General features: G+C 36.6%; 1 protein-coding gene across 7 annotated transcripts in view; it reads right to left on the reverse strand.

The window, feature by feature from the left end:
* LOC137268869 (agrin-like) overlaps positions 1-17,909 on the reverse strand; it is a 403,012-nt gene that overhangs the window by 184,802 nt on the left and 200,301 nt on the right. For all 7 annotated transcript variants that reach the window (XM_067803449.1, XM_067803448.1, XM_067803452.1 and 4 more), the window contains exon 3: positions 3,901-4,113. In XM_067803449.1, the coding sequence (XP_067659550.1) occupies positions 3,901-4,113 (213 nt within the window). The remainder of the gene's footprint in view (positions 1-3,900; positions 4,114-17,909) is intronic.

A 17,909-nucleotide genomic window follows, 5' to 3' on the forward strand; every position in this document is an offset into this window, starting at 1 on the left:
CAACACACACATGCAGGGACATTCTTTAATCAAAACATGCTACAAACATATGGGATAATGTTGCAAAGATTAACGAAACAGTGACACATAGCATATACCATTGCAATGCTGGAATAAAGCAACTGAAAAAAATAAACATAATTCTAGCTGGGAAACATAGAAGCGCTGAGGAGAAAAACAAAACATTCAATAAGAAAAAATACATTCAGTGAAAACAACAACAACAAAAACATTAAGGTGAAAACAAAACATCATTAAAGGTGAAAACAAAACAAAACATCATTATGAACGACAAAACATTCAGGTGAATAAAAAAGCATTAAGGTGAAAAAAAAAAACACTCAGGTGAAAAACAAAAGCATCATAGAAAATGATAAAGGTTTGTAAGGATCCTCAAAAGGATGTAACTGCATGGTGATGATGACTGAGTCTGTTTTGGGGATTGAGTGAATTACTTCATGCTTAAGTCAGCACTGTTCCAGCTAGCATAGCAGCTTGTGCATAGTTGATTCAGGACAGGCAAGCAGTGGTCAACAGCATGGCCAGTGAGCCATGCTGTCTGGATATGAAGACAGGCAATCAGCCTGGTCACACACTCAAACAAATTATAATTAATCTCTTCAGACAAGGTCTGGTTCTGTGACCTACTTTGTCCGAAGAGTCTTTGTCTTCAGAATTTGACATGAAATGTATTTTAATATTTTAACATGGAAACAAAGAATATATATTTTTGATGCTGGTCTGATACATGCAAAACTTACCTTGGCAGAATGAAAATATAACAAAATCCAGGTTAAATGAAAGCTTTCTTTACCTTGGACATAAACCTATGCTTAGTCATGACTGTCTGAGAAGAAAACAGTTTGGGGCACCTGAAATGCGGTTTGTACCCATAAGATGAATCAATCCCAGGTCATCAGCTAGATGAGCGATTACTTTAATCACAAGGCTACCCAGCTGCCCTGAATCTTGATGTAAGCTCAGCAACTAAATACAGATAATAGACATATCTTGTGTATGTCTTTACTCAGTGAAGTTTATGCCCAAGAGATCATGACCTTGAGAAGTGGAGCTGAAATTATCAAAGGACACTGTGTCATGAAAGCCAAAGATACCAATGCCCTCACAACTGATTTTCTTTTTTTGTCATATAGGATTCCACTTATTTCCACTGAAACAAAAGGCATCAATTGGAGTGTAAGTGAGAGCACTTTTACATCACTTTATCAGACATCATTGCAATGGACACAAAAAATGGGCTTTACACATTGTAACCATGTGGGAAATTGAACCTGGCTGTTCAGCGTGATGAGCAAATGCTTCAACCACTTGGCTACAAAACTGCTCCATCTTTTGGAGAAGGAGAGTGATTTTGGTCAGCTTGGCTTTCACTCACAGTCTTGATTATTGAGTTAATTAGGATCTGACAATTAAATATTCTGGGGAATAAAAAATAATAAAAAATAATAGAGCTTGAAACTGACATAAAAATAATTCCTGTTTCAGAAAATGAATCCATCTTCAGTTTTACCAAAGAGATAATACACTGACTCTGGAGCTTAAGTTCTGGAAAATAATTTTGTGACAAATCATTTGGCTCTATGTTCAGAGAATGAAAAGAAAAAAAAAATATCAACTAAAACATCCTGTTTCTGACAAATAAAAGCCACAACCAGAATGTAAAATGGTAGATCTCTTCTCTGAATTTAATAAATGAAAGAGAATAAATAATATTCAGCAAAACAAGTGAAATAGATATAAAACAGGTCCACATACACCATTACTTTCAAAATAAAGAGTTTTATTATTAAATTAAAAAATGAAAGAAATCTATGTATAATTCCACTTGTTTTGAGAAAACAAATTTCTCACAAAATTTCCATTAACTCAAAAAAGTATTTCCACAATGTAATAAAAATTGTTTCCCATTCAATATTAAAAAAACCTGACCTGGTATTTTGACATTTTCACAGCTTTATTGTTTTTTATAAATTCTATACCTTCCATTAAGGTGTTTTCAAACCATTCCAATCGTGTTGCATTTCAGAAACTGTTTCAACATAAACCAGACATAATGCTGGGCTTTAAGAATCTTTGTAATTGGACACTGGATACAATGCACTAGAGAAGATATCGTCTATTAGGCCATCAGATATCAATTCTTTATACATCTCACTGGTACTTTGTTTCTGATACATCATTTCGAAATTGACATTCGCTCATTTCGGAATTGACGTCAATATCTGTAGAGAGAACACAAGGCAGATGGAAGAGTAATGATGCTAATCTGAAATGAACATCAATCCTGACTGTCATTTCCTTGTTCTTGATATCAATCTAGGTAACATGGATAATGTTTTTCGCTTCTGGCTATCTTAAATTATTTCTGTAAACACTATGAGGGGTATTGTGTACACATGATGAAACACTAGCTATTTCCCAAACCTGGAATCAATATATTTCACTTGAGTGGAGTAACACATTGTGAAGGAATTTTTTTTTAATCAACTTCTTTGATACAATAGTTTTCAGACAGATTATGAAAATAACGGAAGAAAACACAAAATAAACTGAATGTTTCTCTTTTTCATGTTAAATTAAAAACATGGCCCACAAAGTTGACATTTTCACTTTGGGATGTGTCAGTATGGAATATCAACTTAATGGGTCACTCAGTAAGATAGACTAATTCCATGACACACGTTCGTTTTATAAAAAGTGCTGTTTTTCTGAACTTAATTCTGGAAGGTGCCGGATGCGACTTGACGGTGTGTGGGTGGAATGTCACGTTGAGGCAGGGTTGGTTGGTTGGTTGTACAACACTAGTGGTATGTGTGTGTGGTTGGTGGGGGATGTTGGGAAGGGGAGAGAGATTTGGGATAAGACACATTTAACATGCAATTTTCCATAGATAATCCTCAGGTTGACAGCATAACCATCGTTCCATCCAACTAGGATGTGATGTCATGCATTCAACTGAGTCTCTGAGCCATATCACCAGTTTACTGGCTTATTACAAGAGTGTAAATTGCTCGGAACCTACATCGTTTATCTGGCATCCCACTTGTCTCCTCTGTTCTTTATCAATCGCACCATCAAGACAATGATTTGTTCTTGTGAGGCTCTTGACACAGAGTGGTCGAAATAAACAAAATACTACGTGAACAAAACAGTCACAAATCAATTAACATTAATTGAAATATTCATAATATGAAAACATAATTTAATTAGATAGCAGCATTAAATGACAGGAATTCCACTAGCCAAATAAAGTAAAATATCATGGGCATTGGAGCATAAATATCTAATTTGTTTTGGATGTAGTTTGACTGAGTTTGCAAATGTTTAATGATTATCAACTTTACAAAGTTGTCCTCCGAGGTTGTCTGAATTAAAATTAATGTCTATTTAAAATGAATGTGATTGAAATGTGCTGACCCTTGAAACAGTACACCACAGCCCAAATGAAATCCAATCTCAATTGGAAGGATTGTAACCAATTATCATTTTTTATATCCACAAGACAACCACGCTTTTGAATATTTTTTCAATTTAAAAAAACAAACAATTTGGTTCAATCAACTGAAATGCTATTTTTTTAAATTCACTATTGCAGAAATATTTTTAAAACATACAAAAAACAACAATAGAATGAGTCATAGAAGTATATCTGAAAATAAAAAGATAAAGATTATTTCACAAAAGAAACAAGAAGACATAAAAAGATATACCTGTTTCACTGCATCCCGGTAACCCCCAAAAAACAACCAAATCTGAAAGAAAACTTTTAACATGCAAACATTTGGCATATCATTCTTGATGGACATATATAATATGAAAAACCGACCTGGGAGTGTATAAGGTAGGGCATTAGTGGAGAGGGGAATGTATTTCACTTACCACATTGTCCTTGAACCTTTACTTTGATGCGACGCTTTGTTCTGCAACTTTCTCTGTTGAGGTGGCATTCATTGATGTAGGTTACCTTGTCAGTACCGCAAACTGGAGCAAAGATGTCGTCGCAAGAAGTATCACACTTGCAGTAGTGTGTTCCACTCGTACTGTTCACCATACACTTTGCTCCGAAAGCACAGAAATTTGTTTCACAGGGAGCTGAAAAGAAAAAACGAGGATGTCAATAACCATACTTTTTCCAAATAATTTCATGAGCATTTAAAAAAAAAGAATCTGTAAAAAGGCATGTTTTTTTCAATATGGCTGCCAAATTACTAACTTCATGTAATTTCATGACCATTTAAAACAAAAATCTATGAAAAGGCATGGGGTTTTTCAATATGGCTGGCAGGACTGCCATGTTGAAAAACATGGTGGCCACATTAACAATCCTTGAACATATTCAAGAGCAATTATCAGTGGGATTAGGCATGTTTAAGTCCAGCTGGATTGTTCTTGTTTAGGTCAAGTTGCCTTGAGATGCATGTGCAGATGTTGAAGTCATTAGATGACTGACAACTAGACAATGAGGTATGCTGTTTTGACACTGTGTCGGTGATTCTACACTGCTTAAAAACATGCAGTGGAACTGTGATCATCTGTATACTTGCTTTATTCATGTATCTATTCCAGATAAACACATTTCCAAAATACTGAATCTCCAACTATACCCACCAGAGTTAGTTCCCCTTGCCACATTCAAATATACAAATTCACAAAAAAGCCTACAATAAAATACACATTCTCTATATTCAGTTTCTGCAATTGTCAATATTTTGTTTTCAAATTGGTTTCAAATCCCACTTTTGTATTGCCAAAATTTGACGATACGGTCCATCAACTATATTGTAATCCACAGGGATTAATGCCACCCGATCATTTCATGTCAGCAGACGCGTGATGCCCTACTAAACAAACATTGTTGCCCACTGCCTCTGTCTGGTAAGACGAACATAATGGTAGGCAATTACTGGTTTGTGAAATTCACCTTCCGCTTCTGGAAACCGGATTTCCGTATAAATAGGGCATTTCATGTAGCAATTTGGGGGTTTAACTTGAAAAAAGCGTCCTGTATGTGGGTTTATTGAAAAACAGGATCTAGCCAAGCATAGTTCCTGAGTTTTACAGTCGCATTTCAGACTATCAACTTCATATTTGATGAGAGTTCTATGACCAGTTGTGTGAGCATTGTGTATCAGCATTGTATATCAGGTAGGTGAGTGAGTGCATGCGTGCATGCATGGGTGGATGGGTGGATGGGTGGATGGGTGGATGAGTGGTTGGGTGGTTGGGTGGTTGGGTGAGTGAGTGAGTGAGAACTTGAAGTTTTGGACACTTGAGTGGTGGAATGAGTGATTGAGTGGTTCAATGAATGGTTGAGTGAGTGAATGGTTGAGAGGTTTTCACGAGTGAGAGTGAGTGACTGAGTGAGTGAGTTTAGTTGTATGCCACATTCAGCAATATTCTAGCCTGCCTTGTGGCAATCTGTATATATTTGTGCCTGAACCAGACAATCCAGAGGTCAACAGCATGAGCATCGAACTGTGCAATTGAAGACTGATGACATATGTCAACCAAGTCAGCGAGTCTGAAACAGACAATCCAGTGGTCAACAGCATGAGCATTGAACTGTGCAATTGAAGACTGATGACATATGTCAACCAAGTCAGTGAGTCTGATCACCTGATCCTGAGTCACCTTTTATGACAAGGTTGCTGAAGACCTATTCTGCCCCAGATCTTCATGGGTCATGTGAGCGAGTGTGAGAGCTTAGTTTATGCCCCTATTCTCCATATTCCAGCAATGTCACGTCTTCACACAGAATTTAACCTAGGTGCTTGCCATGAGCAGCGAACACTTTAACCACAAGGCTGCCCAAACATCTCTCCAAAAAACTTGACCAGTATATAGTTATTCTTGTTTTGTTTCTTGGTGGTCTGTGAATAATTGATTCTGGACAAGGCAATCCAGTGATCAATGTCATGAGCATCAATCTACTGAGATGTGATATCATTTGTCAACAAAGCTGGTGATTCTGCCTGTTACAAAAAGCATGAGTTCTGGGAATTCTCTTCCAAAATTGCCAAGATGAGTGCCAGCAGCCACATCAATATGCCTGTCATAGAGTAAGTGTAATAATGTTTAATGTGGCTTGACAGCTATCCTGGAAAAATACTCAAAGGAACGCGAGTTTATCAGACTCTCCCTTTTGATGTAACCGACCATTGGAGCATTGGAACAGCAATGACAGACCATGGCTTGTGCAGGTATCACTTTGGAGAAACACATGCACACATAAAATGATATTTATTGGAAAACTCATTATTTTTATTCTTGGTTAAATGAAATTATATCACCAAATGTAGGTCAAAAGATACTGCAATACACTTCATAATGTAGTTAAACTTCGGATGCCATTTGAAAAATTTCATCATGAAAATAGCTAACGGAGAAAAATATACATGCCAAAAGACTTAAAGTTTGTTTGGATGTTGTGTGTAATCTTTTTATCACAGTGAAATTCTGCTTGTGGCAAAACTGTCATCAAAATAGTGTAGCAGTGAATAATCTTTGTCATGAGTTACAGTATAAGTTATCACATTGTGTCGAGGGAGATACGGGGTTTTATCAGTCCCGAGTAAGGTTGTATTCCCCGAGCCGGAGGCGACACGATGTGATAACTTACAGTACCATGATGGCAATGTTTACTGGATATTCTTCTTTTGTTGTATCAGTGAATAAAACTCCAGCTAAATGGATTCACAACCAACAGTAAGTCATATTTTTCTCACCATTGTCAGCTGTCAGCTGACATCTAATATTTTAATGTATTGTTGACGGTTCTACAGAATTTTATTGCTTAACAAAGGTTCAACCACACATGTGTAATTGTAACTCATTCACATCAGTTTCCACATTTATACCCCGATAAATGTCAAATGCAATCTTGGGGATCCTAGAATCTTTTGTAATAAACTGTGCTTTGTAAGTTTAATGTTTCTCATGCACTGAAGTTGGTTATTTTCACAACAAAAACCAAAACTATCTGCAAGTGTTTTATTTTTTTAAATTTCTGCTTTTATTCATACCTCAGTAAACTCAATAAAAATGGAGTTTAGTTTTATTGTTAGAACAGAAATAGACAACAATAGCAACTCACTCACTCACTCCCACACCAGAAATATAATCCACACTTTCTTCTCTTTTTATAACCTGGCATACTGTTTTTGCATGCTTGATGAGAGCTGAATATGACGTGACCTTGCTCACTCACTCACTTACCCAAACACACATCAACACACCCACCTAACCACTCACTCACTCACTCACCCAGCATCCATTCCACTCACTGAAGAGATGAACAGAACCTATTCTTCTCAAAATGCTTGCACAAATTACTTCACCAACACAGATATGTTTGTCCTTGCTATTTACAAAGATGACTAGTAAAGGCCAATGCCGCAGTAGGTCTTGCATTTAAACAATGCTGCAAAATGCTTACCTTTGTGTGATGACACTCAAACCCTTCGTTTGATTTATCAAATATTGTGTAAAGCGCAATATTGATGCTGTGTGGTTGAATCTGTCCTCTCATAAATGGTAAGATATTTTACCAGTCTTGTCTAGTATTAACCAAATTCCTTTTATTCTAGACAACTGAAACTGAATTATTAAAGACAGAAGTGTCACTTTTGTTCCACATTTCAGTCAAAAGACATTAAAAAATCATTGTGGCCACGGGGTAGCCAAGTAGGTAAAGTGTTCACTCATTACATCGAACACCCTGGTTCAAATCCCCACATGGGTACAATCTGTGAAGTCCATTTCTGGTGTTGCCTGCAGTGATATTCCTGGAATATTGTCAAATATGCATAAAATATGCTTACTCACTAAAATTAATTTTCAGATCAAAAGAAAAAAAATACATGCGGAAAAAATTACAAGCATCCTTTCCATAAAAGCACTGCAGGAATTAAGACAGGATGCACTTCAGATTTTATACTAATGCCTCTAAAAACACAGCAATACTTGAGTCAATTTTTATGTTAACCAGAACCATCACTTTTTGACAAACAATCAGTCATGAAGATCTGGGTTAGAATTGATCTTCAGTACCACATGCTTGTCGTAAGAGGTGACTAACAGGATCAGGTGGTTGACTTGGTTGACCCCACATGTCATCAGTACCCCATTATGTAAATCGACACACATTGATGTAAATCACTGGATTGTCTGGACCAGACCTGATTAGTTACAGACTACTGCCATATAGCTGGAATACTGCTGAGTGTGGCATAAAACTGGACTCACTAACTCACTCATTCACTTAACACCTTCACTCATGAAAGGGACACAATTTCCTCCAGTTAACTTAACTAAACAGTGGAAGGTTTCCCAATAGTTAGACAAACTATATAAAAAAATTTCCAAATTATGACATGAAGCGTCAAGGGGATTTGTCTTCCTTCTCCTTCAGGGTCTTTGTCTGACATTCTGCTATGTACTCCTTACTTTTTAGTAAAATTTACAAAGTTATGTAAGAAAAAAGAATTATCTGAAGATGACAACATAAGTTGAAATATCCCCTACTTCTGGCAAAAAGTATACAATCCTTACAGCATAAAATATTGTATGGATGTCTGGTGGGAATCTTTGCAAAAGGAAAATAAAAAATATTCAATTTCAGACATGTTTTCTACTTCCAAACCACCCACCATGGTTTCCATAGTGAATAGACGATGACATTCACAAAATATGCACAGATGAAAAACATGGAAATAAGCTCAGAGTATCTGTGACATAATCCTTGACAACCACTGCAATTCAACTCCTGAAACATATCTGATAAAGACCTCAAGGTGAATTTGTTTTGGATCAAGGTCACAAGGACATGGGTATAACATTGTTTTTATACGTGTTGTCTTTGACTACAGGATTCCTTTTGATCGGTCAATACATGTGGGGCATATGTTTTCGGATAGTGTTGTCGACAGATATGTAAATAATATCCCCACGACTCTTTGACCCAATGTGCTTCATGTTATTTTATTTTCTAGAAGCGGTGTGGTTGCCTGGCGTTTAAAGGACTTTCTCGTCATGACGAAGGCCCAGATTCCATTCGGAGCATGGGTACAGTGTGTGCAGCCCATTTCTGGTGTCCCCTGCACTGATATTGCTGGAATATTGCTAAAAGCAGTTCCTGTGCAGATCATTCTTTTAATTTAGCCAGAAAGTATACAACCCACCATATTGTGTGGCAACATAAAACTACACAGTGGTACAAGTTTTGGCACATTCCAACAAAATATCCAGCAACTTGAGAGATATGATCAAAGTAAAATGTTAACAAAATTCTATGTTAATACTGCCACTGATCTATACACTCATAGACCCATGAAGGTCTGGGTTAGAATGTAACGCCATGCTTGTTACAGCCCTAGCAACACTCTTACAGCATCCCTTTCAACATCTTTCACCTTCATCAGTATCTCTCCAACATATGTTGCAACATCCAGCAACATCTCTGACAACATCCAAAGCAACGTTCCTTATACTTTCTCCAGCAACCTCAACAACATCCCAAACACCTCCAGTCCTTAACCACATCCTTGGCAACATCTTGGACAGCATCCAAAGGAACATTTCCTACACTTGCTACAACAACCTCAGCAACATCCCTAACACCTCCAGCAGTGTCCTTAACCACATCCTTGGCAACATCCAGAGGAACATTTCCTACACTTGCTACAACCTCAGCAACATCCCTAACAACTCCAGTCCTTAACCACATCCTTGGCAACATCTTGGGCAACATCCAAAGGAACATTTCCTACACTTGCTACAACAACCTCAGCAACATCCCTAACACCTCCAGCGGTGTCCTTAACCACATCCTTGGTAACATCTTGGGCAACATCCAGAGGAACATTTCCTACACTTGCTACAACCTCAGCAACATCCCTAACACCTCCAGCAGTGTCCCTAGCAACATCCTCAGCAGCATTTCTGAAAACATCCAAACCAACATCCCATATACTTTTTCCAGCAACATCAATGACAAGATCCTGCGCAGCCTCCCTCAGTGAATGATGGGACTTAATACAGAAGGTCACAAAGCCCTCATCCCAGGTGCACTAGGACAACAAGAGGACCTCCCTCCATTCACAAACGGTACTGTAAAGCAGCAACATAAAGTACAATCAGTTGTTGAAACACGGGCAGCTACACTGAAAATCAAATCCTTTTCTGCAGCCAGTCTGTTATGCTCGAAGCTATGCAGTTTAAGACATTCACTGAAGACCTTGATAATTCCATGGGGCAAAGTGGGACAATTTTCTTACCACAAATACATTTATTTTTCTATAAATTGGATTTGCTCAGCAGGAAAATTATCACATTATAGAGGTCGCGACGCTGACCATTTATTTAGGAGTTGCCGAGTGTGTGAGCGATGCATCTGGCTTGTTCCCTTGGGGGTTCTTCAGTTATTGATGTCATCAGAGATTTTCAAACCAGTGCTCTCAGACACTCTGCCACTCTCTCACTAAATGAAGACAACACTAGCTATGTGACTGTGCTCTACTCAAGCGACGTCCGTCTTGTCCCTAATATTACCATGCATTAAAGAAAAATTGAGGGAATGACAATTGTTGCCAGAATCACAGTCCCAAGAATTACTTAGTTACTGGACCTTTGAAGATCCAGTTCAGAAGTGGTCTTTAGCAGTCCATGCCTGTTGTGAGAGGTGACTAATGGGATCAGGTGGTCAGACTCAATGACTTGGTTGACACATGCAAATCGTGTAGATTCATGCTTATTCTGTTGATCATTGGATTGTTTGGTATAGAAATCACTACATATCTCTTCTATAACATTGACTTTGATTGATCTTGCAACATCTTGAATCTTGAGGCATGTACATGATAAGTTCATTCCAAGGGTCAGAAATAGCAGATAAACATCATGTGTTGTCCAACTTTTGGGTGTTTTAGGAATACATTAGGAACCGACACCGTCGGCCAACACATGACGTTTATCGACACTTAATGAAAAAGTAAACCTCTCATTTACATCGAGTATGGGTACAGCAGTGAAGTGACATCAGCTTTACGTCACGATATGTTTTGAATGATGTCACCACTGTAGACGACACAACAAAACAATTGTTTGTGATGTTTCTATGTGTCAATACCCAGCGAAAAGTTTTGCAGTTTCCGGGAACCAAATACCATTTGATCATGTTTTTCAACCAATCAGATTACGAAACACAGTGACTTTGGGTTTACAATCAGGCATAACCTGAGATGCAAATCCACGACATATAAATTTAAAAGCAAGATTACGGTGCGGACATAACAACAATCAAATTAAGGTAAAACAGGATATAAACCCACTGTCATGGATCGTGACCCGGATTAATATTAACTATCCATACAAACTGATGTGCCTTGGACAACCAGCATCTAACACAAAGTCCACAAAAATATATCTGCAAGTGCACTATTGAGTTACCCAGAGTATAATGTACTGTCATTAGCTGCAACAAATGCTGACTGATACTTGCCTGGTTGTAGAAACAGCTGTATGCTCTCCAAACTGATTTCTCTAAAGCTTCAACCAGCATGACAATTTTCATTAGGCGTACACACAGGATTACGGACACGCTTTCATCAAGAACCAACATTCTGAAGTACCACAGCTGTAGTTGGCTATTGTACATGTACCAAGATGTTTTAACAACGTTATGGTTCTCTGAAACAAACTCTGTTCACACTTCATACATTTGAAATTGAAATCCTTTTTGCATTTTTTGTGACCAAATTACTAATTTTGTTAGATTGTGAAGCTATTGTGTTGTGTTGTGTCTTCTTGCATCCTAAATACATATTTTAAGACCATATTCATCTGTTTACAAAAAATGGGTTCTACATGTTTGTCTGGTTTATCACTGGACAAAATGCATGCAATTAACTGGTTCATCAAGATATACAAATGATATATTGAAAACTACCACAATGAAAAAATAAAGTCTTACTAGATTGTATTAGAGAAATGATTTATCTTTTTTCCAAAACAGACAGCAATATTGTACTGATACAATGAATATTAATTAAGCTGAATTAACATTTTATTCCCTCTTTCTCAAAGAGCTAATTCTGCACAAGTTGAGTTTGCACTCAGTTGCCGAACATTGTTTGATCTCCCACTGAGAAAAGCACTCATTCCTCTCTAAACTAAACTATGAACCACAAATTATTCACACCCTGAAACTTGTCCAATTATATTTCAAGCAAATACTGGTGGCTCAACTTGCACATATTGACCCAGACATTCCACAAATATTGCATCTCGACTCAAGCACTATAGAAATCTTATTTCATTTGCATGTTCTTATACACTTTGACCCTTTCATATAATTGAGGTCAATTCAAAACTGTAAAGATAACTGTTGCTGTCTGCAGGTCAAAAGGTCATAGCTAAGGTCAAAGGGTCATGGTAGAGGTCATTCAATTATGATAATGTAGATACAAAACATCAACTAATTAACTAAAAATGTCTTGTATACTTCAAATGAAAAGATCCAATCCAATTTGGAACTGGAATATTTCTCCATCACACAGAAACATTAATTCCCTGGCTTTACAAAAACTATTTCTTTAATCAAGTCAACACAAATTGACAAGAAAAGGATTGAGAAGATATCCAGCATAACAAATAAGTAGTAATTCAATGATTTGATGTGTTGACCGATTCACTCATCCATATCAGTGTGCATTCAGTGTGCAAAATAGTCTACAAAAGACTCCAGAAACCTTATTTATCACTGAGATAAATTTGAATGAAAACCTAGAAAATGGAACTATTAAATTTTTCAAAATGCCAAGATAATGATAAGAATTGATTTAACATACTCTGAGAAGCACTGAAGATGTATGACATCACTGAAATGTAAAGAAAAACTTCAAACAGGACAGGCTAAAAAATCCAAAAAGGAGTTAAATAATGTTTACACAAATCTTCTTAATGAGCATTAAAAAATGTGAAGTTCTAATGCAACTTGAGCACAAAAAAAAACAGATGTGACTCAAGGACTTCAGTTTATATGCTCCAAACATGGGATGTGTAATGGTGAAAGATTGGTGGTCTTCCATGTTCTGTTAAGCTGGTATGTAATGATAGATTGAATTAAAGAAGGGGATGGTAGAATAGCCCAGCAGTTAAAGTGTTCCCTTATCATCATGCTGCATACCCATGTTCGATTCCCTGCATGGGTACAATGTGTGAAGCCCATTTCTGGAGTCTCCTTCAGTGATATTGTCGGAATATTGCTAAAGGGTGACGTATATACCACTCACTCACTGAGTTAAGAAAATGCATGGCTCACATTTCAGCTTCCAAAATTTATTTGAAATCAGTCAAAAACACAGTAACAAAATAACATTTCTTGGAACATTGCTCACATTGTTTTTTTTTTGTTCTTTTCTAATTACATCCAGACCATTCATAAACTATGACATAAACAGGTCCAACTTTCTAAGCACATACTAAAGCACCGTTTTTGCTTAAAATGTGAAGTAAGGATGGAAGGATGTATAGTTAATATGAATGTCCAGTCCTTTGTGTTTTCAAAATACATGATGTCCAGATTAGGCATATAAATTGATATTAATGGGGGTGGTTAAAAACATTCAACAAGAAAAAGGTTGGGCAAGAAACAAAACTAGTGAAATACAATAATTATTACATTTCTGTTGTTGCCTTTGTCGTCATCATCATCATCATCATCATCATCATCATCATCATCATCATCATCATCACCATCATCATCTGGCTGGCTGGCTGTCTGTCTGTGGACAAATCTGACCCACCTAACTGCACCACAGATTTACATCTAGGAACCTCACAGAACTGCCCGCAGATACTCCCCAGCCATAAAGCACTAACCTTCCATCTGTGAGTCTGTCCTTCAAAGATTTTTACAACTTATCATATTTCCAATTCATTGATTCCATACAAAAAAACAATCTTCTTGGCGTCAATGTCTCTTTCATCAATTCCCTATTAATGGTTCTACAGAAACAAATCTCATGTTTTTACAGTAACCCAGATGCAGATTCTCCAGGACTGCAGCATTTCCATTTTGCCAAAACAGTCGCACAAATCAGTCGTTTATATTCATAGGAATGCTGATGCAGACCCTTCCAGAGATGGAACTGCTAAAGCCAGCATTTCATTACCTGTGATTACCGTACTGTTTTGGCAGCTTCAGATTACCAAGACTGAGGAAATGAATTATTTATCCTCTTCTTCTCTGACGACCAAAGAAATAATTCTAATTTTTAATGATTATTTGATATCAAGGCCAAGTGCATTTTGACAGGTGGATAATAACACTGTTTTGTTATTCATGGATTGTTAACTGACAAAATATGAATAATTATCAAACTTTCAACTGAGTGGGCAAAGTGCTACATGCAGTTCATACCTATGATTGATAGTTTTTTAATAGAAAGGGGGAAATCTAAGCCACGCTGTCTGAAGATGATATGTAGGAAAAACTGTTTCTGGTAATATTAAGTTTCCATGACATCAACGAAGAATTCAAACCAAAAACATCTTCGCCCTGGTATCAAAGGTTTCAATCTCTCTCTCTTTCATCTCTTCATCATTTGCCTATTTGCATTTTGAATTAAAATGACAAATTTATTTCTTTGATGATTAAGACCAGAATAATTATTTTGTCCAACCAGAATATTGCAAACATAGAATCAAATAACAAATTTATATTCAGTAGAAAATAAGCATGTTACGTAATAAATAATACATATTTGGGATTACACTGTCAGTAAAGTATAAATTCTATTGATTTGGGGTATTGGACAAATCCCTTGAAGGACTCAAGCCCATACTCTGAGAGTGAGGTACCTAACTGCCAGCACATAAACCCAGTGATCTAACCCACTCAGCTGCCTGGCCTCTGACAACCCATAGTCAAGATCACATGCACTGCTATGTGTAAATTTGCATGGCTCCGACGGTCAAATGCTTCACATAATTAGCATAGTCAAACATTCTTGTACTTTTGTTAGTACTTATAAACTGCAAGAAATTTCATCTGGTCACTCAAGTTAATTCAACCTTGCTGACATTATCTTACCTTGCCTTTTGGTTATCATCTGAGCTGGACACCTTAGATCAGATGGTCAGTGGTTTGAATCCCTTCATAGGACTCATAAAATTTCTGGCAACCTCTCTCCCTCCCTCCCTACATATCCGCCTCCTTCCCTGCTTTACTTTCTCCCTCAGATAATTATGTTTGGTCCGATCATGAATGAACTAAATTGGGAAATAAATGTTACAATCTGTTTGTTAGTTGTACACTACACTTGGCAATCTTCCAGCTGTATGGCAATAGTCTTGAAATCATCAAGCCTGGACCAGACAATCCAGTGATCAATATGTAACAGGGATACTATGATAATGTTAGCCAAGTCAACAACTGTTTTAATAATTGTGAAAAATATACCCAAAATGAACAAGGAACCATTATTTTATCACTCAGCTGAATGACATTATTGTTGGTCAATTGTAATTTAACAATTAAAAGAATCTCACAAAATAAAAATTGTTCCTGAAAATTTGATTAACTCTACTTCATTTTTTTCACATCTTATGAGACACTGTCTGACTCTTTGTGCTTTGTACAACCTGACTGAAACCCTAATTGAATGCTTGTCAATTTTTTCACAACATCACAACCCAATTAAAGTTACGGATAAGGATTTTGTTACTTTATCAAAGTAAAAACTTCATTAATTATCTTATCCTTCATTTTATAAGCTCTTTTTTCTGATTGCATACCTTTATTAGATATTTATACACTTACAAGGACGATATTTTGGGATTTTTATCACAGAATTCACGAAATTTGGAATTCTTTTATCTCCAAATCACATTAATACTAAGATAAAACAGCTGAAATGCTGGACACTGATAACAGGAAGCCCAAAGGCACTGGCTATAAAGACAGAGCATTCCCCTATCTTGTACAAGCAGCCTGAAGCAAGTCATCACATTTATAGCTAAAGTAATCAAAGCTGTGACAGATAATATTCCTATCTCACAAAAACACACGAGAATAGAAGCACATTGTTTACATAGTTTTCAAAGTCTACAAAACCAACATAAAGAAGTAATTAATTAGTATACTTCTGACAATACTAGCTATAAACATAACTGACATATCTCTAAGGGCTTAACTTATCCTTTTCATAAAATATAGAATTTTCTTGGTTATAAATTTGGACTGTTGTATTTACCAAGGAGAATACACCACACAAAATGATTGTGTTACCCAAATATACTAATGCTAGGAAATACTCAGTTGATCCGGCAGCCGTATGAACAACGTTTGAAATCTATGCATCATCTGACTGTCAGATTTACATACGTTTACAGGGGTGTTAAAATACACCAACATTCAACTCTGCATTTACATGTATTTCACAGGCATATGTTTCAAAGGTATAGATTCGTATGAAATATATGCTCGAAGTTAGGAAACATCAGCAAGCATGTGTAAACCTCATCATGGTATATATTACCTACTATGTTTATGTTATTTCAGTGGTGTACAATCTGGCTTTTGGTGGTGTAATAGGTATTCAATAAATATGTGTTTACCACTGAAAGCTGTATCTATAAGATGGTTTGAATATTTGTGGAATCAGGTAGCATGACAAATATCTCAGATAGTTTCCTCTGCAGATATCTTGCAATAGAAGCTTAAGCACTGGCAAAGATCCAGATTGGATCCAGATTTCCTCTGAAAAGTGAAATATTCTTGAAATATGTAAATTATCAGAGACAAAATGACTCAAACTGTCCAAATTACTTTCCACTGGGAAGCCCAACTACTGGACATTCAAATCTGAATGTACACAACATAACATACAACCTTGACCAACTCTAGAGCAGTCAGTACCCCTTTAATTTACACCAACTGCAAAATGAAATGCAATTTGACACATGCCTGAAACCATCAAAATATACTCAAAAATTCTAGAAAACAATTTGAAAGAACTTTTGCCCAAGTTCATAATCCATGTGAAATAAGTCAATAGATTATTTAAAGTTTAATATTTAAAGAACACCTACGAACAAAAATTTTGACAAATTTACAGCAAGTATGCAAGGTAATCAGAACCCATCTCATAAAGCCTGGCATTCTTTTCATTAGAGTTATGATAGAACGATAAGAAAAAATCACCTCTTACCATTATCAACAAACTTTATGACCAATTGAATCAGCAGTATCAGGTTGATATGCAGATAGTGCGACCATTGGCATTCAGCGATCGCAATTAAGATAGCAAGCAGATATCTCGATATGACTGAATTGAAAGGCTAACCAATTGGGCACCAGTTCTTGTATCAAAATCAAATGGAAAACCCATGCAGGATGTTAGCTTATTAGCAAATAGATTGGTTCACAGTGAGTGCAGCCCTGGTACATGTTGCTTTTGACCTGGTGATTGAGGTCATATTTCTTCTGAATGATTGGATATGACCTTTGACCTATGAAACACATTATTCCCTGAAATTTCCCCGTCATCGTGAACTAATGTCACTGAAAACAAGATGTATTGTATATATGAGACTCACACTGGGTGCTTGGATCTGGTAGTTTATTGAAGAGCTCCGTTTCAGAATGAAATGTTGATTTGTTATTGCAGAAGTGTTGTTGGCTTTTCACACATGTCCTTGTAGAGTGTGGGAAGAAGTCTGAGAGGCAAGAGAATCTAAACACGAAATTCTACCACAGACTGATATTTTCAGATTATATGTTTCTCATTTCTTTGGCAGATTTTTTTTTTAATGTGGACATTTTTTGGGTCACTTTTGTTGTTTGTTTCTTTGTGATCATGGGATGGCTGGGTTGCCTTGTGCTTATA

Source organism: Haliotis asinina, chromosome 16, assembly GCF_037392515.1.
Source record: "Haliotis asinina isolate JCU_RB_2024 chromosome 16, JCU_Hal_asi_v2, whole genome shotgun sequence".
Classification (NCBI taxonomy): domain Eukaryota; kingdom Metazoa; phylum Mollusca; class Gastropoda; order Lepetellida; family Haliotidae; genus Haliotis; species Haliotis asinina.